At 45.4% G+C, this 26,986-nt stretch overlaps 1 protein-coding gene across 1 annotated transcript in view; it reads left to right on the plus strand.

The window, feature by feature from the left end:
• Window positions 1–5,473: 5,473 nt before the first annotated feature.
• DLGAP5 (DLG associated protein 5) overlaps window positions 5,474–26,986 on the plus strand; it is a 33,741-nt gene continuing 12,228 nt past the window's right edge. The window contains exons 1-8 of the mRNA XM_073638797.1: window positions 5,474–5,624; window positions 11,338–11,592; window positions 15,934–16,139; window positions 16,999–17,085; window positions 17,192–17,282; window positions 17,904–17,999; window positions 18,620–18,684; window positions 20,338–20,558. Coding sequence (XP_073494898.1) covers window positions 11,352–11,592; window positions 15,934–16,139; window positions 16,999–17,085; window positions 17,192–17,282; window positions 17,904–17,999; window positions 18,620–18,684; window positions 20,338–20,558 — 1,007 coding nt within the window. The 5' untranslated portion in view covers window positions 5,474–5,624; window positions 11,338–11,351. The remainder of the gene's footprint in view (window positions 5,625–11,337; window positions 11,593–15,933; window positions 16,140–16,998; window positions 17,086–17,191; window positions 17,283–17,903; window positions 18,000–18,619; window positions 18,685–20,337; window positions 20,559–26,986) is intronic.

A 26,986-nucleotide genomic window follows, 5' to 3' on the forward strand; every position in this document is an offset into this window, starting at 1 on the left:
AGAATAATGGCCCCACATAGTACTCCATACAGAATAATGGCCCCACATAGTCCTCCATACAGAATAATGGGCCCCACATAGTCCTCCATACAGAATAATGGGCCCCACATAGTCCTCCATACAGAATAATGGCCCCACATAGTCCTCCATACAGAATAATGGGCCCCACATAGTCCGCCATACAGAATAATGGCCCCACATTAAAAAATATATACAGTATATATATTTACCTCTCCTCATTCCCCCACTGCTCCAGTCTTTTCATGGTGTATTTTGATCCCCTGCATAACTCAGCATAGGAGGCGCAATGTAATGACGTCATCGCTCCCGCTGCACTGAGACATCAGACACAGAGGGGCAATGATGGGAGAGGGATCATCAGTTGACACTCCTTTCTCCATCATTGCATTCAACTCTATGGGCTTCCAGGATGCCGATACAGTTGAAAGAGTGATGCCGGGCGTGAGACCTTCCCGGTGGCGCGGACCAAATATACTTATCCTGGGGGCCAGAGTTTGAAATATGTGCGCTATATCATATACATACCGCTATGTAGTATCACTATACCAAACACATTCATAGTACCGCTATATCACATACATTTATAGTACCCCTTTTTCACACACACATTACTGCTATATCACTTATATACACATAGCTCCACTATAACAGATACAAAGTACCGCTACATCACACACATACATTGTTCCGCTATACCACATAAATTCACAGTCCTGACAAATCACAGACATTCATAGTACCACTATATCATATCCAGACATACCTCTTCTATACTACATACAGTAACACTTCGTATGGTACATCCGTTAATTACGGACACACAGACTGAATGGCCTCAGTATTAGAGACACACATTTTGTAGTGTATTGAACCTCCTTTGACCATCAGAATTGCAGAATTTATTGTGCCATAGATTTTACCAGGTGTTGAAAATATTCTGCTGGAATATTGTGCCTTGTACATTATTACATGCGCCCATGTATCAGGGATATGTCACCACTTCATGATAAGTGGGGGTCCGACCATCGTTCCTGAGAATGAAGATGATGCAGCCTTGCTGTAGCACTGCGCCCTCTTCAGTGTTTCCCTGCACTGCAGCGTCCTGACCACTGGATGAATTTAGCTGTCGTGCAGTGCTACTGGCATCATGGCTCCTCTTGAAGAGTGGTGATACTGGTGGTACAGCACATGATGGCTGCAAACTATGATTGGCTGCAGCAGTCATGCCAGCCGAATGCAAAAAAAAGTCACCCTTTTATATCCCAGCAGATTACAGGTGCAATCTTTCATGCAAGATTAGAACTATTACTCAGGCATTGGAAATACCTGAAAAGATTGAAAAAGCTGCACCTATCGAGGGAACATCCACAGGGGGCTGATACACAACAGTTTTTCAGCCACAAACCTGCGTGCCGAAAATCAGCAGCGTATTACAGTATCAGCAAAGTTTATGATATTTGAAGAAATGTTATCCACACATTGCAGACAAAATCTGCGGAAACTGACCAGAAATAATACACTGCTCAAAAAAATAAAGGGAACACTTAAACAACAGAATATAACTCCAAGTATATCAAACTTCTGTGAAATCAAACTGTCCACTTAGGAAGCAACACTGATTGATAATCAATTTCACATGCTGTTGTGCAAATGGAATAGACAATAGATGGAAATTATTGGCAATTATCAAGACCCACTCAATTAAGGAGTGGTTCTGCAGGTGGGGACAACAGACCACATCTCAGTACCAATGCTTTCTGGCTGATGTTTTGGTCACTCTTGAATGTTGGTTGTGCTTTCACACTCGTGGTAGCATGAGACGGACTCTACAACCCACAGAAGTTGCTCAGGTAGTGCAGCTCATCCAGGATGGCACATCAATGCGAGCTGTGGCAAGAAGGTTTGCTGTGTCTGTCAGCGTAGTGTCAAGAGGCTGGAGGCGCTACCAGGAGACAGGCCAGTACACCAGGAGACGTGGAGGGGGCCGTAGGAGGGCAACAACCCAGCAGCAGGACCGCTACCTCCGCCTTTGTGCAAGGAGGAACAGGAAGAGCACTGCCAGAGCCCTGCAAAATGACCTCCAGCAGGCCACAAATGTGAATGTCTCTGCACAAACGGTTAGAAACCGACTCCATGAGGGTGGTATGAGGGCCTGACGTCTACACAAAAAGGGGTTGTGCTCACAGCCCAACACCGTGCAGGATGCTTGGCATTTGCCACAGAACACCAGGATTGGCAAAGTTGCCACTGGCGCCCTGTGCTCTTCACAGATGAAAGCAGGTTCACACTGAGCACATGTGACAGAGTCTGGAGACGCCGTGGAGAGCGATCTGCTGCCTGCAACATCCTTCAGCATGACCGGTTCGGCAGTGGGTCAGTAATGGTGTGGGGTGGCATTTCTTTGGAGGGCCGCACAGCCCTCCATGTGCTCGCCAGAGGTAGCCTGACGGCCATTAGGTACCGAGATGAGATCCTCAGACCCCTTGTGAGACCATATGCTGGTGCGGTTGGCCCTGGGTTCCTCCTAATGCAGGACAATGCCAGACCTCATGTGGCTGGAGTGTGTCAGCCGTTCCTGCAAGATGAAGGCATTGAAGCTATGGACTGGCCCGCCCATTCCCCAGACCTGAATCCGATTGAGCACATCTGGGACATCATGTCTCGCTCCATCCACCAACGTCACGTTGCACCACAGACTGTCCAGGAGTTGGCGGATGCTTTAGTCCAGGTCTGGGAGAAGATCCCACAGGAGACCATCCACAACCTCATCAGGAGCATGCCCAGGCGTTGTAGGGAGGTCATACAGGCACGTGGAGGCCACACACAATACTGAGCCTCATTTTGACTTGCTTTAAGGACATTACATCAATCAGCCTGTAGTGTGTTTTTCCACTTTAATTTTGGGGGTGACTCCAAATCCAGGCCTCCATTGGTTAATAAATTTGATTTCCATTGATGATTTTTGTGTGATTTTTGTTGTCAGCACATTCAACTTTGTACAGAACAAAGTATTCAATGAGAATATTTCATTCATTCAGATCTAGGATGTGTTATTTGAGTGTTCCCTTTATTTTTTGAGCAGTGTGTATGCTGCTGATTCCACCTTTTGCATTGTAAATCGGTGGCAAATCCGCAGCATTTCTGCAATGAAATCTGCAGCAGTTGTTGAAGATTTCCCTGTGGATTTCTCCCGTTGGGATGTACACTTAGGCTATAGTAGTTTTGTAGAGTGATTCCGCTCAAAAAAAAAAGTCTGAAAGATCGCTAAAAGCTTCTGGCCAGGAAGGCTGGTTCAGGATTTTGCTTGCTTTTTCCTTGGTTTTGCTGCGTTTTTCAGGATCCCAAAGTTCAGAGTTTGTTTCCACCACAGAAACATGAAAACAAGTCACCAATGCAAGATGTATGTGAAACCATATTAGCGTTTTTTCACTGTTTTTCACCCATTGAAAGTAATGGGTGGTGAAAAAAACGCCTAGTGTGAACATAGCTGTCAGGTTTTGCTGCGTTTTTAGTGAAAAAAAGCAAGTACAACAGTACGTGAAACTCATTTATTTTTGTGATTTTACCATCTTGTTGTGGTCACTGAGATGGCAGCTTGGATTAGAACAGTTTAATTAAATTAGTGATGACACAGTAAACATTGGCTGAGCAAGGTGTGAGATTGAACAATACCTGTGGCCCATGGAGGAGTGAAATTGAACAATACCTGAGCAACTGAATGACAGATCATAGTGTGAAAGTAAATAGTGTCCTACAAGCTCAATGCACTGCCAGTGTCTTAGAATAACTATTCCTGAACAATTCACCTCCCCCGCTGTTACATTTGTAATTATGGTTAATATGGTTTCACATATGTCTTACATTAGTGACCTGTGTTCATGCTTCTGTGGTGGATCCTTTGGGATCCTGAAAAACGCACCAAAACCTGCGTTTTTTACGCAGCTTCTTTTCTGCCAAGCGATCAGGTTTTGCTGCAGAAAAAAAAATGCTGAAAAAACGCAGTATGTGACCATAGCCTTACAGTATCAGCAAAGTGAATGGGAATGCTGAGATCTCAAGCACACTCTGCTTTTTTTTCCCTGCAGATTTAAACATTCAAAGCAGTTTTTACAAATCTGCAGCGTGTCAATACAGGGATAGAGAGTAGTGGACAAACCCTATAATGGGCAGCATGGTGGCTCAGTGGTTAGCATGGTGGCCTTGCAGCGCTGGGGTCCTGGGTTAAAATCCCACCAAGGACAACATCTGAAAGGAGTTTGTATGTTCTCCTCGTGTTTGTGTGGGTTTCCTCCAGGTTCTCCAGTTTCCTCCCACACTCCAAAGACATACTGATAGGGAATGTAGATTGTGAGCTCTGATGGGGACAAGCTATTGCTATCAATGGTTGCAGGTTCACTTTGGAGACTAAAAAAACAAAGTGAAAAGTAAAATAGTGTTTAGAAAAAAAAATCCAAAAGCGTAAAAGTTTAACTCAAACTCCTCCTCCCCCTTGCTTTTGTCCATCCAATAATATTAGAAATAAAATTTTAAAAAAGGCATACTTTGCGTCACGGCCTCCATATAAGTCCTCTCTATGAAAATGTACAATTTAATCCATAAATTAAATCTCAAAAAGAAATATTGAAAAGCCAGAATTGCCATTTTTAAGTTGCAGCACCTCCCACAAACAATGCAGTAAAGTGATCAAAAGCGCGTCTGTAAAAATACCAATCAAAATGACAGTCCTAACTCGCCCTCACACAGCTCCATGGATGGAAAAAAAAATGAAATATTACGAGACTGAAAAAAATGGCAAAACATTTTTTTTTGAAAGTTCAGGATTGTGTTTTAAGCCGCTAAAATAAAATAACAATAATAATAATAAAAATAATAAATACAAGTTTGGTATCGCAGTAATCGTACTGACCTGGAGAAGCATATTACCGGGTCAATTTTACCGCACAATTAACAGTATAAAAACAGAACAAAAAAACCCCCAGGCCATTATTTTCACCATTTCACTGCACTTTTTCTCCTCGTTTCTTTGTACCTTGTATGGTAAAAATGAATGGTGATATTCAAAAGGACACTTTAAAAAAATACAGAGGGAAAAAAAAGCGTAAGACAAAAAACAAAAAAAAATGGCTGCGTCCTTAAAGGGTTAATGCACGTGCAATTTAGCATGGCAGTAATCAAGGGAGTGATTCCCCCACTAATCACTGACAACTAATCTGATCAATAAGTAGAAGATGGAAAATCCCTTTAAGTGTTTTGTATAAGCAATTATTATCCTAAGGCAGCAGCTGCAAAACACAAGGCAGAAGCGATGCGCATGCGCACTATATCACGTCTCTCAACAGGACGCATTCGCACTCTATCACACCTCTCGGCAGGACGCATGCGCACTTTATCACATCTCTCAGCAGGACGCATGCGCGTATCGGGCTGGACCCCGCCCCCTGTACCTGTGACGCAGTTTTCAAAAGCAAATAGGCATCAACGAGTTTTAACGGCTCAGCCAATCAGAATGCAATAACGCGTCCAATGGGAGAAGAGCTTCCACTGATTCGAATTTAGAGAGTGCGGGAGCTGCGGAGGAGGTGACAGCTCTGTGACGGGGTCCCGTGAGTATCGTGATTCTGTGAGATCGCCTGTCATGTGCACATCGGTCTCCCCCGCTGATTACTGCAGACGAGCAGTGTAGTTTATCTTGTAGTTCTGAGCGATAAACACATGGCGGATTATCAGATGATGCCGGACAATCAGTGGCCGCCGGTGCTCCGGCTCTTCCTGCTGTCATTGTGGGGTCAGCCTTGTGTAGTGTGAGGCTCTTAAAGGGATTGTCTCAAGTTTGGTATCCTGAGAACACTCCTTTAACAATGAAATGGGTTTTCCCCTGGTGCAGTGCAACTTTTCTTTACTCGCCCTCCCCAGGTCCATCAATGAGTCTCCACTGACCACCGCTGCTCCCAGTGTCTGGTCTGCTATTGTCTGCAGCGCTGCTGTCAAGTCAACAGTGCTGCAGACAATCACTCAGCTCTGCGTTTCAGTAGATGGCAGGAGCTGGCGAGCTCACTGATTGGCTGCAGCACTGTCAAGTGACATCAATGCTGCATACAATGAGGGATACTGGGAGCAGCGGTGCTGGACCTGGGGTGGGTGTGTAATGAATAGTGTTCTGATGGCTAGCATGACTGTGCTGCTATGATCGCCAGCCTGTGGGGGAGGGGCTGGACTACCCGGCAGCTGGTTTACTAGTCCTGTAGTAATAATCCCTTGTTGATAAAGTGAAAACCTGGTGACAGATTCCCTTCAATTGAAACCTCCCCTCCAATAGTTTTTCCTTGTTGCTCTAAAGAAGCGAAGCGTCTCTGTAGAGCCTCGGAGTGTGTGACTTTGAAACTTGCTACCCTTCTGGTGAGTGGTGGGAGCATTGATCATCTTGGGGGTCCTGTTTTGTCCTCAGTTTGTAGCCCGAGTGTAAGATGGAGCTGATACCTAAGGCCTCGTTCACACGTACAGTATTTATAAGCCAAAACCAGGAGTGGGTGATAGAAACACGTCACCACTTCTGTTTTTTTTTTATACTTTTCCTCTGATTGTTCCACTCCTGGTTTTGGCTTACAAATACTGAGGTAAAAAACTGACCAAATACTGAACGTGTGAACGTGACCTTATGGTCACTCCACATCATGGAAGCAGAAAAAGGGCCTGTCCATGATGGGGGTCTTCTCTATATATTGCATCTGAAGCCCCCTGTCCCTGTCTCCTGCTTGCTGGGGATCTGTGTAGTCTTCAATGTTGCAAGCAGAAGCCACTTTTCAAGCTGGTGCTTTTTGTCTTGGATATCAGCCACCTCTGGTAGACTAGAGCTGTGTCCGATAACCTAAGCAACAAGCAGTAAACGGTAAAATTAAATTGCACTTATTTAAAGGAGTTATCCAGGACTTTTTATTTTTTACTAGCAGGCAGGTAGATGCTGTAGAATGCGACTACCTGCCTGTGCAACACGGCATCAGATCAGACCTGTCACTGACCGCTCCTGCTGGCAATTCTGCTGCTTGTGCCCCCTGCCGGGCTGCTGCTTGTGCCCCCTGCCGGGCTGCTGCTCGACAGTTGGTTCCCCTCAGTTAGACATGTTGTCAGCAGTTGCTCCCAGTCAACAGAGCGAAGCAAAGCCACTAAATTGCCAGCAGAGGACCGGCGCCGGGTACAACAGGCTGGTAGTCTAAAATTGTCTGCCTGTTAGTCCTTAGACCTGTAGTAATAAAATAATATAGTCCTGGATAACCCCTTTAATAAACTGATTTCTCTATAGGAAAAATTCTGTGATTCCCCCAGCGGTGCCCATATACACCGCGTTCAAAATTATTATGCAAATTGCATTTCAGGCTGTGTGCCCACGATGCGTTTTTTAAGCGTTTCCGCAGCTGCAATTCCACCACAGAAACGCTTAAAAAACGCATGATAGAAGGCCTGCCATGTTCCCTAATGATAATCCGCATGTGCTGTGCACATGCTGCGGAAATTTCCGCTGCGGATTATCATGACGGAAAAAACGCAGCACAACCAATTATTTTGCGTAATCGCTGCTTTTTTGCCGCCATTGACTTGCATTGAATCACATAATATATGCATGACTACATGTGAACATGCGGATATTAAGCGATTCAATGTGTGGATGGTACCCGGGTCTTGAGAAGAGGAGACTCTCCTCCAGACCCGGGTACCATAGTACCTGTAAAAAAAAAATAAAAAAAAAAGAATTTAAAATAAAAAAAAAAATTATACTCACCTTCTGATGGCCCCCGGTCTTCTATCCAGTACGTCATGGCTCGCGATGGTGTAAAAGGACCTTCCATGACCTCATTCAGTCGTGTGACAGGTCACGCGACCACTGACGTCGGCGGTCACGTGACCTACCTGTCACATGACTAAATTACGTCATGGAAGGTCCTTTTACACCACCGGGGAGATCGGAGAAGGAGACCTGGGGCCATCAGAAGCTGAGTATAATGTTTTTTTTTTATTATTATTTTTTACCATTTTTATTCTTTTTTTTTTTTTAAATTAACTTGGTCACTCTATATAAAATCCAAGCCGGTTGCATGGATTTATATAGTGTGACCAAGTTGTCAAGCACTTTTCCAAGTGATGCTAAAATTGCTTGGAAAGCGCTTGACAACCCGCATGTGCAAAACGCTTGACAAACGCTTGTCCCTGGCTGAAAAAGCGCATGTAAAATCCGCATGTGTTTTTTCTGCCAGGGAGATGCAGAAACGCTCAGGAAAAATACAGAGCATTTCTGCATTGTGGGCTCATAGCCTAAGTATCATAAAGATGTAAATATATATTTTTTTCAAACTCATGGATGGTGTGTCAGCTCTTTTGATCAATGAAATCAGTCTAAACTGTCCTGGAAATGTGAGGTCAGGACCAGCTGTATAAAAGATGAGTTGCACAATAGGAGGGTGATCCCATGGGTGGGACGGCTTCTGCTGATTCAGAATTCATTTCTCCTTCCCCCAAGGAAACAGAAGAATAACTTCAGACAGAAACATTCGGGTATTTCTGTTGTATCCCCTTTTTTATTTTACAACGGTCTTGCATATTTGTGTGTCGCTGTATTTTTATCCCTTTTCTTCTAACACTATATATTTTAAATTAAAGCTTAAAACTTTAAGTTTGGTCCTTGTGTGCTCTAAATCAGAGGTCCCCAACCGCCGGTCCGCGGACCAGGACCGGGCCGTTGGGGTTTTTCAGCCGATCCGCGGGGAGAGGGGGCCCCTCCAGCCTCCAGCAGGGCCGCCATCAGGGCATGACTGCCCTGACTCCAGTATGGGGCCCGGCCGGTAGGAGCCCCCTCGGAGCCCCCCTCTTGTGCGTCTCTCTCCTCATGGGGCCCCCGGCCGCATGCTAAGCGCCGGGTCTGGGACATCTTAGCGCTGCGCTGCTGCGGCAGCACCTTCATGATTCCCCTGACTTCCGGTCATGTGACGGCGCCGTCACATGGCCGGAAGTCAGGAGAACCTGGTGTCAGCGATTTGGACGAGCGCCAGGATTCTGCAGGGATCGCATGGGGGTAAGTATAACAAGTTTTATTTTTTTTTAAATACAATTAACTAGGAGTGGGGGGAATGGGAGATGCACATGGGGGGAGGGGAGAGATGAGAGATGCACATGGGGGGAGGGGAGAGATGAGAGATGCACATGGGGGGAGGGGAGAGATGAGAGATGCACATGGGGGGGGGGAGGGGAGAGATGAGAGATGCACATGGGAGGGAGGGGAGAGATGAGAGATGCACATGGGGGGAGGGGAGAGATGAGAGATGCACATGGGGGGAGGGGAGAGATGAGAGATGCACGGGGGTGAGCTGCACATGGGGGGGTGAGAGATGCACATGGGGGGGTTATGTTTACATAACTTTGTTGCCTTATGAAGGGCGGGGGGGGGGCCCCAAAAATTTCTTGCACAGGGGCCCACTACAGTCTACACTATATGATAAGTATGCACTAAACTCCAAATCCCTCCATTACCCCGCCCCCATATGACCAAAGCCCCGCCCACCCCACCCCCTCCTTGCTGGGCCATGGAAAAATGATCTTGCTTCAAGCCGGTCCCTGGTGCAAAAAAGGTTGGGGACCACTGCTCTAAATAGTCCATAGCCTTTCAGGGAGTGTGGCCTTTTTGATTGGCAGATGGTAGCATATTTCGAGGACTCGTCACCCCATGTTATTGATGAGAGGTGGCAGCGTGTTGTGTATCTGGGGTGTGCAGACTGTCGGGGTGTGATTCTGATCACTTTATAGCCTATGACAGTGAGTGAGAGGAGATAAATTAACCGTTGCAGGCGCACCCCACGTCACCTGCTGAGAAGTGTGTGCCTGACAGCAGGCCCACAGGTTTCAAGCAATATGCTGCCGAAAAGCGTCAAATAGTTCAATGCCTGGGAGAAGTTATGGAAACATTAGACATTTCACGAAAACGTAAGCGTGATCATCATACTGTGAAGAGATTCGTGGCTGATATAGAGCACCGAGGAGCTCATGCAGAAAAAGGCATAATGTGGAAGGTTTCTGCATACAAATTCATCGGATTAAGAGAGCAGCTGCTAAAATACCTGTTTGCTGACTTGTGATGGTATATGAAGCTGCTCGTGCCTCTGGAGTCCCGCGAACTCCAAGGTGTAGGATCCTCCAGAGGCTGAAGTTGTGCATAAACCTACCATTTGGCCACTTCTTAATATTGCTCACAAGTAGAAACGGTTGCAGTGGGCCCAGACATACATGAAGACTGATTTTTAAAACAGCCATGTTTATTGATGAGTGCCATGCATCCCTGAATGATCCAGATGGATGGTTGGTGTATGGCCACCATTTCCCAACAAGGCTGCGTCATCAGCAAGGAGGTGGCGGAGTCATATTTGGGGCCGGAATCGTGAGGAGAGAGCTGGTAGGTCCCTTTCCCCTTTAGGGGTCCCTGAAGGTGTGAAAATGACCTCGGCAAAGTATATAGAGTCTGACTGATCACTTTCTCCCATGGAACAAGAAGAACCGTGCGATCCGTAGCATAATCATCTTCATGCTGACAATGCCCCATCTCATGCTGTAAAGAAGACCTGGATCATTGGCTGCTATGGGCATGAAAGCACAGAAACTCATGGTGTGGCCACCATCCTCCCCTGACCTCAACCCTATTGAGAACCTTTGGAGTATCCTCAAGCAGAAGATCTTTGAGGGTGGGAGGCCGTTCACATCAAACCAACAGCTCTGGGGGCGATTCTGACATCCTGCAAAGAAATTCAAGCAGAAACTATATAAAAACTCCCAAGTTCAATGGATGCAAGAATTGTGAAGGTGACATCACAGAAGGGTCCTATGTTACATGTAACTTGGCCTGTTAAGATACTTTTGATTTCAGTAAATGTGACGTCTTATTGCTGCAAATTCTACAAACGACCATTTTCAGTTCTTTATAACCTATAAAACGGTTGGAAACTGCAGAATAATTTGAAATAGCTTTTTTTGTTTGTGTTGAGAAAAATCCTGTTATCGTTGAGAGTTTTGTCCAATAAAATGTGATTTATCCTCTAACGGTTGATGACTTGAACACTGTACTGAATCATTTGTTTCGACTATTTAGGAAAATCAAAGAAAAATACACGTGCATAATAACTTTGAACACAGTGTATTCTTTGGTTTCTAGACCTGGGTTTGGCTTGCTTGTCCGTATGTCTGATTCTTCATCTCGTCCCCATTCATGGACCTAGAGATGTTCTTAGTAAGAAGCCCTGATTACTCATCCTGAACGCCCTCAAATGTTTTTTTTTTTTTTAGGTAACAAAACAAAAATGGAAGTTCGCTCCCAGTTTGCAGGCCGATATAAGAAAGACATGAGCCTGGAAAACCTTAGAGCCAAAGTCTCCCGCCGTAAATCCATAACGCAGAAGGAGAACAGACACAAAGAGTTCAGGAAGAGCCGGGGTCTGTCGCTGGCTGACGTCAATGTCTCCATTGTAAAGGAGCAGGAGCTGACTGTGGTAGAAGAGGGGAACGAGTCCTATCATGTGAGGGGGCATGAAAATAAGCCAGGTAAGGGTTCACACTCAACACTGTTTAAGAAAAATCAGTCCGACGTTCCTGAAAAGTCAGACGATTGTAGATGCAAGTGCCATGCGAATAGAATGCAATTTTTCTCACCTAGCATACAGATGCAATGCTATTTTAACATTACACTTGACATACAGTGGGTACGGAAAGTATTCAGACCCCTTTAAATTTTCACTCTGTTTCATTGCAGCCATTTGGTAAATTCTAAAAAGTAAAAAAAAAAAAAAAAAATTCTCATTAAAGTACACTCTGCACCCCATCTTGACTGAAAAAAACCCAGAAATATAGAAATTTTTGCAAATTTATTAAAAACGAAAAACTGAAATATCACATGGTCATAAGTATTCAGACCCTTTGCTCAGACACTCATATTTAAGTCACATGCTGTCCATTTCCTTGTGATCCTCCTTGAGATGGTTCTACTCCTTCATTGGAGTCCAACTGTGTTTAATTAAACTGATAGGACTTGATTTGGAAAGGCACACACCTGTCTATATAAGAGCTCACAGTGCATGTCAGACCAAATGAGAATCATGAGCTCAAAGGAACTGCCCAAGAAGCTCAGAGACAGAATTGTGGCAAGGCACAGACCTGGCCAAGGTTATAAAAGAATTTCTGCATTACTCAAGGTTCCTAAGAGGACAGTGGCTCCATAATCTGTGACGCCTCTACTCGAAAGCCCTTTTCTTTACCCTGGGAGATGGGGGACTTGGGTCCTGTGATGGAGAGATGGGGTGCAGCCGTGGCCCGGACCCGACCCGTGCTCAGGGCCGTCACAATTTAAAAAGGATGGTGTGGGCTTATCCGGGTTGAGTGTCTGATTCCGACTACGCCACCTGTGGCACCTGGTGAGGGCCACCAGCGCTGTTGCAGTCCGCTGAGGCATGGTGGTATGGCGGCCATAGTTATTACTACTCCCCACAGGCGGAGCAAGGCCTCAGGGCAGAGAGACAGGATGAAGGGGGTAGTAGTAGAGGAGTACGGGCGCCGCGTCGTGCGGTGTAGTGCAGAATAAACAGTCCGGAGGCCATAGGGGTGATCTTCCAAGGCTTTACTCACATTCGAGATGGCAGAAGGAAGGCGACTCACTGCGGTCACCAGGGACGGGGGTCCGACAACCTCCGAGCAAGTCCAGCATTCAATCAGGACCCTGCACCAGAGTGTTCCTGAACTACAAACCGTATCCTGTCCGTGTGTGTAGATAGGCCGGGTCTCCCTCTGAACTCCTCTCAGAAAAATGGCACGGGTGGCAGCTCCGCTCCTTCCGATACCCGGTGGGATCCTCAGGGCCTACCGGGCTTTCCTGACCAGGACATGGAGTAGCAGTGTTGGGGGGCCTGTACCCCTCTTGCAGCCGGACTCCCTCTGAATATATCAGGTTGGCGAGGACAGGTGGCGTACACCGCTCCGTCTGCATCCTCCCCGGGATCCATTTGCTGTGGAGCTACACTCTTAAGCTCCGGGCCTTCTTGGTCCTGGTCCTCGCCCGGGTTGAGACATTCCTGGTCTACAACCTGCCCCTTGACCCAAGGCCGGGGTACGAGGGCTGTGTCTCCGACCTCTGCAGGCCCACACAGGATCCACTATCAGGGTGGGAGATCACAGTGCTTGACCGCCCATAGACTTGACTAACAAGGGCTAGGCTCAAAAAGGACCAAGAACCAAGATGGCTTTTTATTAACTATGAAATTTAAAGTAAGTCCTCCACCCTCACCCACTAACTGGTTCCCCTAACTCTTGGTTCCCCAGTCTCCCTGTAACCAGGAGGGCAGCACCCAGTGCATATTAGCCCCCTCTGGTGGAGAAATGTGGTGTTGGATGTAAAGGTTGGGTCCTGACCATCGCGCTGTTCTTACCTCAGAAGAGGAACACTACACTCAATTAGAGAAGTGCAGCATCCCTGTGGCGGTCGAACCCTCAGGGGCGCCACAAATCCTTAAATGGAAGAAGTTTGGGACCACCAGAAGTCTTCCAAGACCTGGCCGTCCAGCCAAACTGAGCAATCGTGGGAGAAGAGCCTTGGTGAGAGACGTAAAGAACCCCAAGATCACTGTGGCTGAGCTCCAGAGATGTAGTAGGGAGATGGGAGAAAGTTCCACAAAGTCAACTATCACTGCAGCCCTCCACCAGTCGGGTCTTTATGGCAGAGTGGCCCGACGGAAGCCTCTCCTCAGTGCAAGACGTATGAAAGCCTGCATAGAGTTTGCTCAAATACACATGAAGGACTCCCAGACTATGAGAAATAAGATTCTCTGGTCTGAGGAGAAGAAGATAGAACTTTTTGGTGATAATTCTAAGCGGTATGTGTGGAGAAAACCAGGCACTGCTCATCACCTGCCCAATACAATTCCAACAGTGAAACATGGTGGTGGCAGCATCATGCTATGGGGGTGTTTTTCAGCTGTAGAGACATGACGACTTGTTGCAATTGAAGGAAACATGAATGCGGCCAAGTACAGAGATCCTGGATGAAAACCTCTTCCAGAGTGCTCTGGACCTCAGACTTGGCTGAAGGTTCACCTTCCAACAAGACAACGACCCTAAGCACACAGCTAAAATAACAAAAAGGAGTGGCTTCAGAACAACTCTGTGACCATTCTTGACTGGCCCAGCCAGAGCCATGACCTAAACCCAATCGAGCATCTCTGGAGAAACCTGAAAATGGCTGTCCACCAACGTTCACCATCCAACCTGACAGAACTGGAGAGGATCTACAAGGAAGAATGGCAGAGGATCCCCAAATCCAGGTGTGAAAAACTTGTTGCATCATTCCCAAGAGGACTCATGGCTGTACTAGCTCAAAAGGTGCTTCTACTCAATACTGAGCAAAGGGTCTGAATACTTATGACCATGTGAGATTTCAGTTTTTCTTTTTTAAAAAATTTCTACATTTCTGTTTTTTTTCAGTCAAGATGGGGTGCAGAGTGTACTTTAATGAGAAAACAATGAACTTTTTAGATTTTACTAAATGGCTGCAATGAAACAGAGTGAAAAATTTAAAGGTCTGAATACTTTCCGTACCCACTGTAGAGTAATTCTGTATGTAATTTCAAGATTTCAAGAGTTTTCAAATTAAATATTCTTAAAACCATAGAAATACGTGAGTGAGATATATAATCAGTGCTTTGTTTGTGTAGCTTACCATACATGTATTTAATAAATTAAAGAAAAAAAAATGACGTGGGATCCCCCGAAATTTTAATAACCAGCTGAGGGAAAACTAACAGCTGTGGGCTGATGTTTATAGCCTGGGAAGGGAGAAATAGACATGGAGATTCCCAGGCTATTAATATCAGCTTACAGCTTTACTGGTTATTAAAATGAGGGATCCCGACCTTTTTTTTTTTTAAAAAATTTTTTTACATGAGGTCCCCCTTAAAATGAATAACCAGCAAAGGCTAAGCAGACAGCTGTGGGGTGATATTAATAAGCTAGGAAAGGGCCATGGATATTGGCCGCTTCCCAGACTAAAAATATCAGCTCTCAGCCACATAGCATCTGCTTTGGCAAGTGGGGTAATAGGGTGGGGTTGATGTCTGCTTTGTATTGGCAGCTGACATGAAGCCAAGGGGTTAGTAATGGAGAGGCGTCTATAAGACGCACCCATAGTCAAATTGTAAATAATTCACAGCCAGAATAAAGTCCTTTTATTTGAAATAATGACACTCCTTTATTGAAGTAAACACTCCCCGTCCCTCTTTTTCTCATTTAATCAGAAAAATAAAAAAGCAAACTTATCCTCACCTATCTGACGAGAATATATTCCACTGAAGCCCATGTCCCTTGTAAAAGACCACAAATAATAAACCACCATATTCTTCACCTGTCCCGACGAGAAGATAATCCATTTGTCCCGTGACGAGTACCTCTGCTACATCTAGATGTCTTGCTGAAGAGTGGCATGAAGCGACCGTTCAGCCTGACATCCAGCAGAGACACTGAGCTGCGCGTGCTAGCCAGTTTAACAGTTCCGTCCAGCGGCATTGTTGCACTGGTCCAAACTTTGTGCTCTCTCATGCTGCAAGCAGGGGCAGGGAGATTGAGGCAATCCAGCTATCTGATTTAGAACAGTGCTCATAAGAAAAGAGCTTGTAAGCACTGCTCCTCGGCTAGGAAACTGGCCACCACTGATGGAGTGCAGCAGTGGCCGCTCATGTAGGAGCAGTTAACTATAACATTAAAAATCCTTCTACTCTTGAACGTAGAGGATTTGATTTTAAACATGGAAGTACATTGTAAGTTCCTTGTATTTAATTCTTTTTTAAACAATTCACAAGTTTGATAAAGGCTGAAACATTTTGTTTCCTGTCTTCTCCAATGCAGTAAATCAAGGAAGGACAAAAGAGCAGGTCATCAAGGATCAACGACGGGCAATGCTGCAGCGCTACAAGGAAGAGAAGCAACTGAGAAAACTAAAGGAACAAAGAGAAAAGGACAGTAAAGGCATCTTTAAATGTGGGATCTACAGGCCGCAGGAGTCCTTAATTCCTGTCCTCATAACCCACACCGGTGCCAAAGTGAAAGAGAAGGTAGTGAAATGCCCCAAATGTATTATTAAACATCCGCTACAAGCTGCGCGTTTGAAGCGGTTAACATTTAGGGAAACAATTTTTTTCTTTCTGTAAATGCATGTATTTGGGGCTAGAATAATTTTTTAAATTGGGTTTCATTAAAGGGGTATTCCCATCTCCAAGATCCTATCCCAATATGTAGTAGGTATAATAATAATAGTATTATTATTATTAGCAAATACCTCCAATTTATAAATGTAACATAGCGAATCAAAAATACTATCTCTCTTACCTCATGTGCAGGCAATACAGGACCTTGGGTATCCATGGTTACGTCCACTGATAAAGTGACAGCTAGCTGCTAGTGGTCGTAACCATGGATACCTAAGGTCCTGTATTGCCTGCACATGAGGTAAGTGGCATAGTGAATCAAAAATACTACTAAAATTAAAATAAAATTAAAATATTATTATTAAAATAATAATTATTGTTTTAATAATAATATAATATTATTATTATTTATTATTATTATCTTGGAGATGGGAGTACCCCTTTAAGAATTCTGCACTGTTTGCTTTCATATAGCATCTCTTCTGCAGTGCCTATTGAGGGATGCTGAACGAGTTCACCTAGAAACCGTCAGTGAGCCCGTTCTGGGAGTGTAACTCTTTTGTGTGTGTGTGGTGTGTTTCTTTTTCTTTTCCTTTCTTTTCCTTTCCACTGATCACACCAAGGTTGACTGTTGTGGGAAACAGTCTGTAAAAGCCAAACCCAATTGCAAAAATTATTTCTAGCCCTAAATACTTGCATTTTGGGTAAAAAAAAAAATCTCCCTCTTTACCATTGTATTATTTGATGCTCTTTCCTTCACACCTAGCCCACTGCACCCAGCGTAACAAGAATTACACGGTCCATAGCAAAAGCAGAGCCTCCCACTAATAAGACCCGCACTCAGGCCATTCCGGTAAGATTATATATATATTTTTTTTTTCTTATCCCATCTGACATCTGCTCTGTATATAGCTATATGTTGGGAGTAACTCCTAAATGTGGATTTATTTTTTTTACAGGTAAATGTGCTGACCAGCGGAGTAGATCGTGTAATTCGAAAAACTCAGGGCCAGACGTCTGTCCTGAAAAAGAATGAAAAGGAAAACAAAGGTGAATTAAATACTATATATGGAGATAAGTGTGTGTATATGTATATACATATATACCCTATACAGTGTGTGTGGGGGCTGCGGGGGCCCGTTGTCCTGTGTGGAGGGGCTGCGGGGCCCATCGTCCAAGTTTTTCACTTTGGCCCTCTGTGTTTGAGTTTGACATCACTGCTCTAAAGGATGGGATCAAATCTTTTTCCATCCATCTGTAGCCGTTTGTAGGATGAGCGTAATAAGGCGTCTGGAGAAATAACTTGTAAGAAAATAGGACCGTGCTTTATATACACGGAGAATGGTCAGACCCCTATTGATCTTTTTCCTTTGGACGTGTGACAGGCTCGGCATTAGTAATAGTCATTGGTTTCTTATTCCTGGACAACTCCTTTAATACTATACTTTCTCTGCACATATGAATCGCTGTGTATAGTGATGTAACACGGGGCGACGATGTACCTGAGCACGGAGCTGTCAATCACCGTCCCACTGCCTGCATTGTAAACGGGGGACAGGTCTGCAATCAAATGCCCCATATTCCTTTATTACCGTTCATGCCAGCACATCACTTTACACCCCTGTAGTACCAGATCTATGATCAGTAATAAAACGTGTTCTTCTTTTTCAGTTTCTGTTCCATCTACAAGAATCACAAGATCAGCTGCAAATGCCACCTCCAAAATGACCACGACTGCTGGCAAAGCACCAGTGAAAAATGCTGCAGGTAATCACTACTCCTCTGCAGAGAATTGTGGACCCCCTGTGACAATGTATGGGGGAAGGATACATGTACAAGTACCGTTATTCAACCCCTTATTGCCCATCCACAGAATAGGTGATTAATCGCTGATTGGTGGGGGTCCGAGAGCTGACACCTGCGTCGATTGACAGAATGTGACATTTTTATTGCTATTACAAAATAGAGTGGGAGGTCCGACGCCCGACCGCTCCATTCATTCACTATGGGGCTGCCAGATAAACCTTTCTCCATATGCACTAAGAGGGCGGAGGTGGGTCTCCCCTTTCAAGACCCCCTAATGTAGGCCAGAATTGGGCAGTGCCGACTCTGATGGATTTTAGTCGTCCTTGTAAGATTACATGCCTGTCATATTAATACAATCGCTATCTGTAGCGGCCATAGACAAAATCACCTGTGTGCTGGGGTATCCGGGAAGGTGCGGGGTTCAACTACCTGATCGCCCGATGGTCTCCACTATAAAAGGGGGTGTGTCTGAGAAAATCCCTTTAAGAACAAGTAATTCTACCCCTCAGAGGTGAGCTGGTCCTGTGATTTTTCCCATTTCCCCCTCATTTTCGTTAATTTCTTCACTGTTATTTCTGCAGCTACCAAACCACAAAAGAAGACTACAAAGGAGACCACCCCAGAGATAGTCGTTGATAAAAGTGAGGTGAGACTCTTGTATCTATTTCAATGAGATGCCCAAGATTAGGGGAGCAAACCATTTTTTTTTCCTCTATAGGATTTGATAAAAAAGTGACTTCTGCAGCCTTTATGTATAATAATAATACTACAGGACCGCGCAGGCTGCGGAATGCAGTCAGTGAATTTGTCACTCACAAAGTCTATGATCCTTATGTCATCCTACTAAATGATCTCTAAACTGATTTATGGTAAAAGTTCAACTTGGATTTGGTGATAGATTATCTTCTGAACTGATTTAAGAGAAGGGTTACAGACTAAGCCGCCAGAAGAATTGGAGGAGATCGTGCAATCCGCTGCCTCTCCCGTGTCAGTGCTCCCTACCAGGGCAGTGTGGGGCCACATGAGCATGCTTGGTGCGCTGCTTCCGCACTGTACAGTAATGTAAGACGATCCTCCAATATGGTGATTATTATCGATTCGACTTCTGAAAAATAAGATTAGCTAACTTTTTTTAACCCTTTCGCGACCTATGACGTATGGGTACGTCATAGGTCATGTCACTCCTTTTTGATGCGGGCTCTGGCGTTGAGCCCGCATCTTTACTGGTACATGACAGCTGATTTATCATGTGCACCTAACAGTCACGGATGGACTCGTGATTCACCCATGGCTGTTAAATGCTGCTGTCAATCTTTGACAGAGGCATTTAACTCGCACGAACCTGATGCGCATCACAAACCCCGCACATCAGCGCTCCTGTCGCATGATCGCAGTGGTCGACGTTCATAGGAGATTATGGTTTTTGCTAATTCCGCCCTGCTATGTGTAGCACAAGCGATCAGATGATCACAGCTTCAAGTCTCCTAAGGAGACTATTGAAGTAAGACAAAAGTTTAACATTTTTTAAAAAAAAATAAAAGTTCAATTCATCCCCTCGTTTTTGCCCCATTCAGAATAAAAAATACACATATTTGGTATCACCGCGTTCAGAATCGCCCTATCAAATATATGAAATTAATCCAATCTGTAAACGGCAGAACGAGAAAAAAAATCAAAACGCTACAATTTTTTTTTTTTTTTCAGTCGCTGCAACATTGCAATAACAGGCAATCAAAATATTGCATCTACCCCAAAATGGTATAGATAAAAACGTCAGCTCAGTGCACAAAAAAAGCCCTCACCTGGCCCCAGATCCCAAAAAGTCTCGGAAAATGGCGCTTTTTTATTTATTTATTTTTTCCCCCTTACCACTTAAATAAAAAATAGAACCTATACATGTTTGGGATCTGCGTACTCATAATGACCTGGAGAATTATAATGGCAGGTCAGTTTTAGCATTTAGTAAATAAAAAAAAAAAATGAAAAAACAATTGTGGATTTACACTTTTTTTTTTTTTTGCAATTTTCACCACACTTGAAAAATGTGGAAAAAAATTCCAAGACCTTATATAGTTATAATCAACGATGTCTTTCAAAACTACAACTTGTCTTGCAAAAAGCAAAGCCTCACATGGCCATATTGACGGGGGAAAAAAGTTACCTTTGAGAAGAATGAGAGCAAAAAAAAAAAAAACCATGGGAAATCGCAAGGTCGTGAAAGGGTTTAACCCCCCCCCCCCCGCCTGCATGCTTCTTTAATGTAAGCCAGTAAGTTGTGGCTTTTAATCTCTCCTCACAGCCTCCTGTAGCTGATCAAGCTACTGAAAAAGCGCAAGAGCTCGAAACCATCCCTGAAGCTTCCTGCGTAGGAAGGATACGAGTGACGTCCTTCGCTCCCGAAAACTTTGTCTTTCAGCCTTTGGACGGATTGTCTACATTCAAGTTTCAACCCATGACTCCTAACAGGGCCAACGCATTTCTGACCCCTACTTTTACATGGAGCCCCCAGGATGGTGGAAGGTAACGATGTGTGGGAGGCTTTATACTTAGAGTTCTTACTGTTTTGGGGTTTGGAGCAGTTAGCGATGCATATTGTATTATTTATAACCTCACAGCCCAAGATTTGTATTCATGGGGTTAACAAAGAGCTATAGGCTAGAAATGTATTAAAATAGCTGATTTTATTCAAGATATATTTGAAACATTTTTTTTACATAAAAAAATAGGGAGAATCTGTATGAACAATCCACATATGAACCACTGTTTATTGTAGCTTGGAAGACCTCAGGCAATGTAATGGTTAATGACAAATTTTTCACAGTAAAAAAAAAAACTATTCTCATTTATATGTCGTTAGATAGAAAATTGGGATATGGGAGATTTTTAACCTGATAAGCAAAGGTATATTGTAGAGAGCATCGTCGAGGCGCCCCTTGGAAGAAGCACTGGCGAAACGTCGTCCTCTTTCCACATGTGCAGAAGTATTCAGTAGTAAGTTTACTGGACTTTCAGGCTTAGTGTTGGCTATATAGATGAATGCCTTTGAAAAATGCACAAAGCACTTTATACTAGGCTGCTCTATATATAGGATATACCTTTACTTATCTGGTTAAAAACTACATACTGGCTTGAGATAATGGATCTAGGATTAGATGTTACATTTAACATTCAGAAGTGTTTGCAGTTGCACTTTACTTAGGTTATACTGCACTTTGTTAAATGTCTGGATTTCTTATTTAATATACAAATTATGTTAAGATACACTCATTACATTATTGCATTTTGAGTTTATGGGGTATACAGAGAGATCCCTTATGTCTGCTGTCATGGAGAAAAGTAAAATGCTTCCATAGATGAGAGCTTGCACTTTCCTTTTTGTGGCTGACCCCCCTCCTTTTGGAATTTGGTAGCCACAGATATGCCAATAGCTACACAAATTTGAGGCCCGGCTTCAGGAATGTGGAGCAGATTTACGACCGAGATGAGCACTTTAGAAACTAAGTTTCTGGAATGTCTTAGAAAAGTAAGAAGGGAGGTTTGCATGAACTGCTTCGATACACTAGATAGGAAAATCAGATTTTCGGAAAGTTATCAAGTGGCGAATGCAAAAGAATAGTTTCAAGTCGTTGCACGATGCCCAGAATTGTCAATTAAATACGAACTTGATAGACGAGGCTACACCTGGCGTTTTTGGTCTCGATGTAAAGATAAATTCATGATGCAAAATATGTCGCCGCTATCGAGCACATGCGACTTTCCGAAGCAAAGGTATAGTCAATTTAGGGAATTTTACAACTTTCTGAAACTGAAAAGTCCAACCCTGTGTGGATATAACTTAGGAGGTAATAAAAGGCAACTGCCAACTTTTGGGCGTGTCAGTACGTGGAGGCACAGTTCACTGTAGGTGCTGTCCGTTTTTCTGAAGAAGCCTCTCTCCCTAGATGTTAAAGCGCACCTGTCAGCTGGAATGTGCTTCGTAAACTACATACACTGTCAGGTGGGCGCCGTTACACTGAGTAAAATGATACCTTTGATATTTTTCCAGCGGTTCTTTTATAATCTTTAGTTTCACTTCTGCCATAATGATATGCTCGTGCTCTCATGTATTCATGTATTCCTATCTCTACCTTGTGACAGGTCACTGTGCTTTCAGTCACCTGTCTATTTTTTTTTTTAATCTTGCCTGTGTAATTTCTCTGCCCATTTAAAATGTATATTATTATGCCATTCATTCCATGGCGCTTTACATGTTTCAAAGGGGTATACATAGCAAACAGCAAGTACAATAATTTGAACAAAAACGAGTCAGCGACTGGTACAGGAGGAGCGAGGACCCTGCCCGTGAGGGCTCACAATCTACAAGGGATGGGTGAGGATACAGTAGGTGAGGGCAGAGCTGTATGGTGGAGTGAGGGTTACTACAGGTTGTAGGCTTGTCAGAAGAGGTGGGTCTTCAGGTTTCTTTTGAAAGTTTCCACAGTAGGCGAGAGTCTGACATGTTGGGGTAGAGAGTTCCAGAGTAGGGGGGATGCACGGGAGAAATCTTGTATGCGATAGAGGGGAGCAGAGAAGGAGATCTTGTGAGGATCGGAGGTTGCGTGCAGGTAAGTACCGGGAGACCAGGTCACAGATGTATGGGGGAGACAGGTTGTGGATGGCTTTGTATGCCATGGTTAGGGTTTTGAACTGCAGTCTCTGGGCAATGGGGATCCAGTGCGGGGACTGACAGAGAGGAGAGGCCGAGGAATAGCGGGCGGACAGGTGGATTAGTCGGGCAGCAGAGTGTAGGATAGATTGGAGGGGTGCGAGAGTGTTAGAGGGGAGGCCACTGAACAGGAGTTTGCAGTAGTCAAGGCGGGAGATGATGAGGGCATGCACTAGTGTTTTTGCAGATTCGTGGTTGAGGAATGTGCAGATTTGGGAAATATTTTTGAGCTGAAGACTGCAGGAAGTGGAAAGGGCTTCTATATGAGGTTTGAAGGAGAGATCAGAGTCCAGGGTTACCCTGAGGCAGTGAGCTTGCGGGACTGGGAAGAGTGGACAGCCAATGACTTTCATAGTCAGATGGGTAGGTTCAGCGAGATGGTGGAAAGATGATGAATTCATTTTTATCCATATTAAGTTTTAGGAATCTAGCAGAGAAGAAAGATGAAATAGCGGACAGACATTGTGGGATTCTGGTTAGTAGGTAGATGATATCAGGTCCGGAGAGGTAGATCTGTGTGTCATCAGCATAGAGGTGATACTGAAAGCCGTGAGACACTATGAGCTGACCCAAGCCGAAGGTGTAGATGGAGAAGACCAGGGGTCCTAGAAACGAGCCTTGGAGAACACAGACAGATAGGGGGCGAGGTGAGGAGGTGGTGTGTGAGTGGGAGACGCTGAATGTCCGGTCTGTTAGGCTTGAGGAGATCCAAGATAGGGCCAAGTCTGTGATGCCGAGAGATGAGGGAATGGTCTACTGTGTCAAAGGCAGATGACAGGTCCAGAAGGAGAAGGACAGAGTAGTGTCGCTTAGATTTGACGGTCAGTAGATCGTTGGTGACTTTAGTCGGGGCCGTTTCAGTGGAGTGGTGCTGTTGAAAGCCAGATTGGAGGTGGTCAAAGAGGGAGCAGAAGGAGAGGTGGGAGGACAGCTCAAGATGGACGTGTTGTTCCAGTAGTTTTGAGGCATAGGGGAGAAGTGATATGGGGCGATATAGATAAGCAGAGAGGATAGGTCAAGGGAGGGCTTTTTGAGGATGGGTGTGATCGAGGCATGTTTGAAGCATGAGGGGAAGACACCAGTTGCTCGTGACAGGTTGAAGAGGTGTGTTAGAGTTGGGATGAAGACTGCGGTAAGGTTTGGGATGAGGTTGGACGGGTTTGGGGCAAGTTTGCAGGTCGTGAGGTGTGACCTTGAAGAGTAAAGAGGAAAGTTGATCTTCCCTGATGGCAGAGAAGCTGGTTTTGGAGGAGGAGAGTTGAGTAGATATGAGGAGGGACTGTGGGGACTTATGGCAAAAGCTTTCTCTGATGTTATCAATCTTCTGTTTGAAGAAAGAGGCAAAGTCTTCACCTGAGATGAGTGGAGAGGGAGGAGGTGCTAGGGGACGGAGAAGAGAATTAAAAGTACTGAATAGCTGTTTAGGGTTGTGAGACAGGGAGAATGAGAGCTGAGAAGTATGTTTGTTTTGTTGCACTGAGTGTGGACCTGAAAGTAGTGCGGGTTTGTTTCAATGCGATGAAGTGCTCGTTGGAGTGGGACCTTTTCCATCTCCGCTCAGCAACCCTGGAAGCCCATCTCGGTTCTTTAGTTAGGCTGGTGTGCCAGGGTTGCCTGTTGATTGTGCGAGCTTTGGTATGTATGAGGGGGGGAGACCTATTCAAAAGCTGCAGCTGTTGTGATGTTATATAGGGCGGCAGCAGTATCTGCATCATATAAGGAATATATGTCTGGAAGAGGGAGGAGGGGTTTGGAGAGTGAGTGTAGGTTGAGGTGTTAGAGATTTCTACGAGGGCGTGCAAGTTTCTGAATTGGGGATTGTGGACCTGGAGAGGGGGGAGAGGATGTGAGTAAGTTGTGGTCAGGAAGAGGAGAGTTGAAGAGCTTTGGATAGGGAACAGAAGCGGGTAAAGATGAGGTCCAGAGTGTGGCCATCTTTGTGAGTGGGGGCTGAAAACCATTGAGCAAGGCCAAAGGAGGAAGTGAGGGATAGAAGCTTAAAGACAGATGGGTGGGAAGTGTCAATGTGGATGTTGAAGTCGCCCATGACTATAGTGGGGATGTCAATGGAAAGGAAGTGAAGTGGTCTAAGAAGGTGGCAGCTGGCCCTGGGGGAGGAGGGGGGATAAATGACGGCCAGTTGGAGGAGGAGTAGATGCGCACACAGTGCACTTCAAAAGAGGGGAGAGTAACGGAGGGTGGCAGTGGGATATGTGAGAAGGAGCAGTTGTCTGACAGGAGAAAGCCAACTCCTCCACCATGCTTGCCGCTGGGGCAGGGGATGTGGGAAAGGTGGAGTCCACCATTCGAAAGTGCAGCTGGTGAGGCTGTGTCAGAGGGGGTGAGCTAGGTTTCGGTAATGGCGAGGAAGGAAAGTTTGTTAGTGATGAAAGGATCATGGATGTAGGTAGGAAAGTTTGTTGCAGACGGAGCGAGCGTTCCATAGAGCTCCTGTTAGCGGTACTGGGGAAGCGGGGGCTGGGCGGATGGGTATAAAGTTAGAGAGGTTGCTGAAATGTGTGCTAGCTCTAGGATCAAAGGTAGGAAATGACTGTGAGGTGCTACTGCGCACACGCGGGCGTCATTTTGCTTTTGGGAAAAAGAGTGTGGGTGCAGCAATATGGCGCCACGCATGTGCAGTAGCATCTCTGCAATTGAGAAATGCTACTGCGCGGGCAGTGAGGGTCATATTGCTGCAGGCAAATTTTTTTTTTCCTCTAGCAAAATGGTGCCCCCATGTGCACACTAGTATCTATCGCTTGCCGATGCTACTGCACACACGTGGGTGCTAGTTTGCTATGGGAAAAAGAAACTTGCCTGCAGCAATTTGACTCCCGCCACTTGCGCAGTAGCATTTCTCGAATGCCGAGATGCTACTGCGCATGCGTGGCGCCATATTGCTGCACCCACATTGTTATTCCAAAAGCAAGATGGCGTGTGCGCAGGAGCATCTCTCGGCAACCAAAAGATGCTACTGCGCATGCGCGGGCGGCCATTTTGGGATATGTAAATGTCACATGGGCAGAGGAATTAAACAGGCAATATTTAAAATAGCAGACAGGTGACTGAAAGCACAGTGACCTATCACAAGGCAGAGATAGGCATATGACGTGCTCCCTGGGGCGTGGGGTACTCGGTGCCGGGCCGGTTGGTGCAGGGGATGTCACAGTGGCAGTGACCCGGTCTGTGACCCAGGGCGGTCAATAAAAGGGGATTATAGTTTAATGTTCATGACGCCACCCGTGGTATGCGGCTATATGTGGCCGCCGCTGTGGTGCAGATTCTCTGGAGCTGATGGTGACGCAGCAGAGTTGGTTCAGCGCTCCAGGGCAGTATATAATGAGGTTATGAGGTAGATGTTGGTGCGGTGTAGTGCAGGGCTGGTGATGGCGCAGCAATAATTCCAGGACACAGTGGGGTGCAGTCTTCAGATTTTCTCACAGATGTTCAAGACTCCAGGTTACCAGGGCCAGTGTGTAACCTCCAACGTCGTCCTGCATTCACCAAGGAAGGGGTTCAGCAGCTCTCAGGTGTTTCAGGAGTACTTAACCGAGGAAGGCACATAGAACGGGGTCCCGTTTGTCTTCCTGCGCTGGCTCTCACCCTCCTGCCCTGCGCCTCGCAACCAGTGTCCCAAGCCGGTAGCCTCGGATCTTGGCGGGCAACCTGCAGTCCCCTGAATCCTAAGCGGCTACCTTTTTTAGCGATTTAGTTGCGGTTGTGAGCAACTGCACCCTGAAAGTACAGAAGCCTCCGGTTTCTAGCTGAGCCTTGTAGTTCTCCACTAGTTAGGGCCGGTCCCCTTTGCGGCCTGATCCCTCCACACTCTGGTAGATTCGGGCGCACTGGTGACTTCGACACTCGCCGTGCCCCTGGGATCCCCTCGCTTCTGGAGCCTTCCCTCTGCTCCCTTCCTCGTCCAGCCAGTCCTACTGGGACTCTCAATCTAGGCCCGCTCCTCTTGTTGAGGAGAGCCATAGGATCAAATACTTAATTAACCTCAAGACATAGGAGATTGAGAGAAAAGACCCATAAAGTGTATTATTTCACCTTACATAAGCTTGTTTAGATCAAAAGATGTCTGCCATTTCCTGTTTCATCACACCATGCTCTGTTATGCAAGATGGCAACTGGACCTATGACTGCATCCTGTTGTACATGTGGCAAAGGTGGAGACTTTATTTATGACTACATCCTGTCGTACAAGGAAGTTCCAAGAGGAAGTTGAATTCTAAAGAAGGAC

The sequence above is a fragment of the Phyllobates terribilis genome, unplaced genomic scaffold (assembly GCF_046119375.1).
Source record: "Phyllobates terribilis strain yellow unplaced genomic scaffold, ASM4611937v1 Scaffold_7__3_contigs__length_470593459, whole genome shotgun sequence".
Classification (NCBI taxonomy): domain Eukaryota; kingdom Metazoa; phylum Chordata; class Amphibia; order Anura; family Dendrobatidae; genus Phyllobates; species Phyllobates terribilis.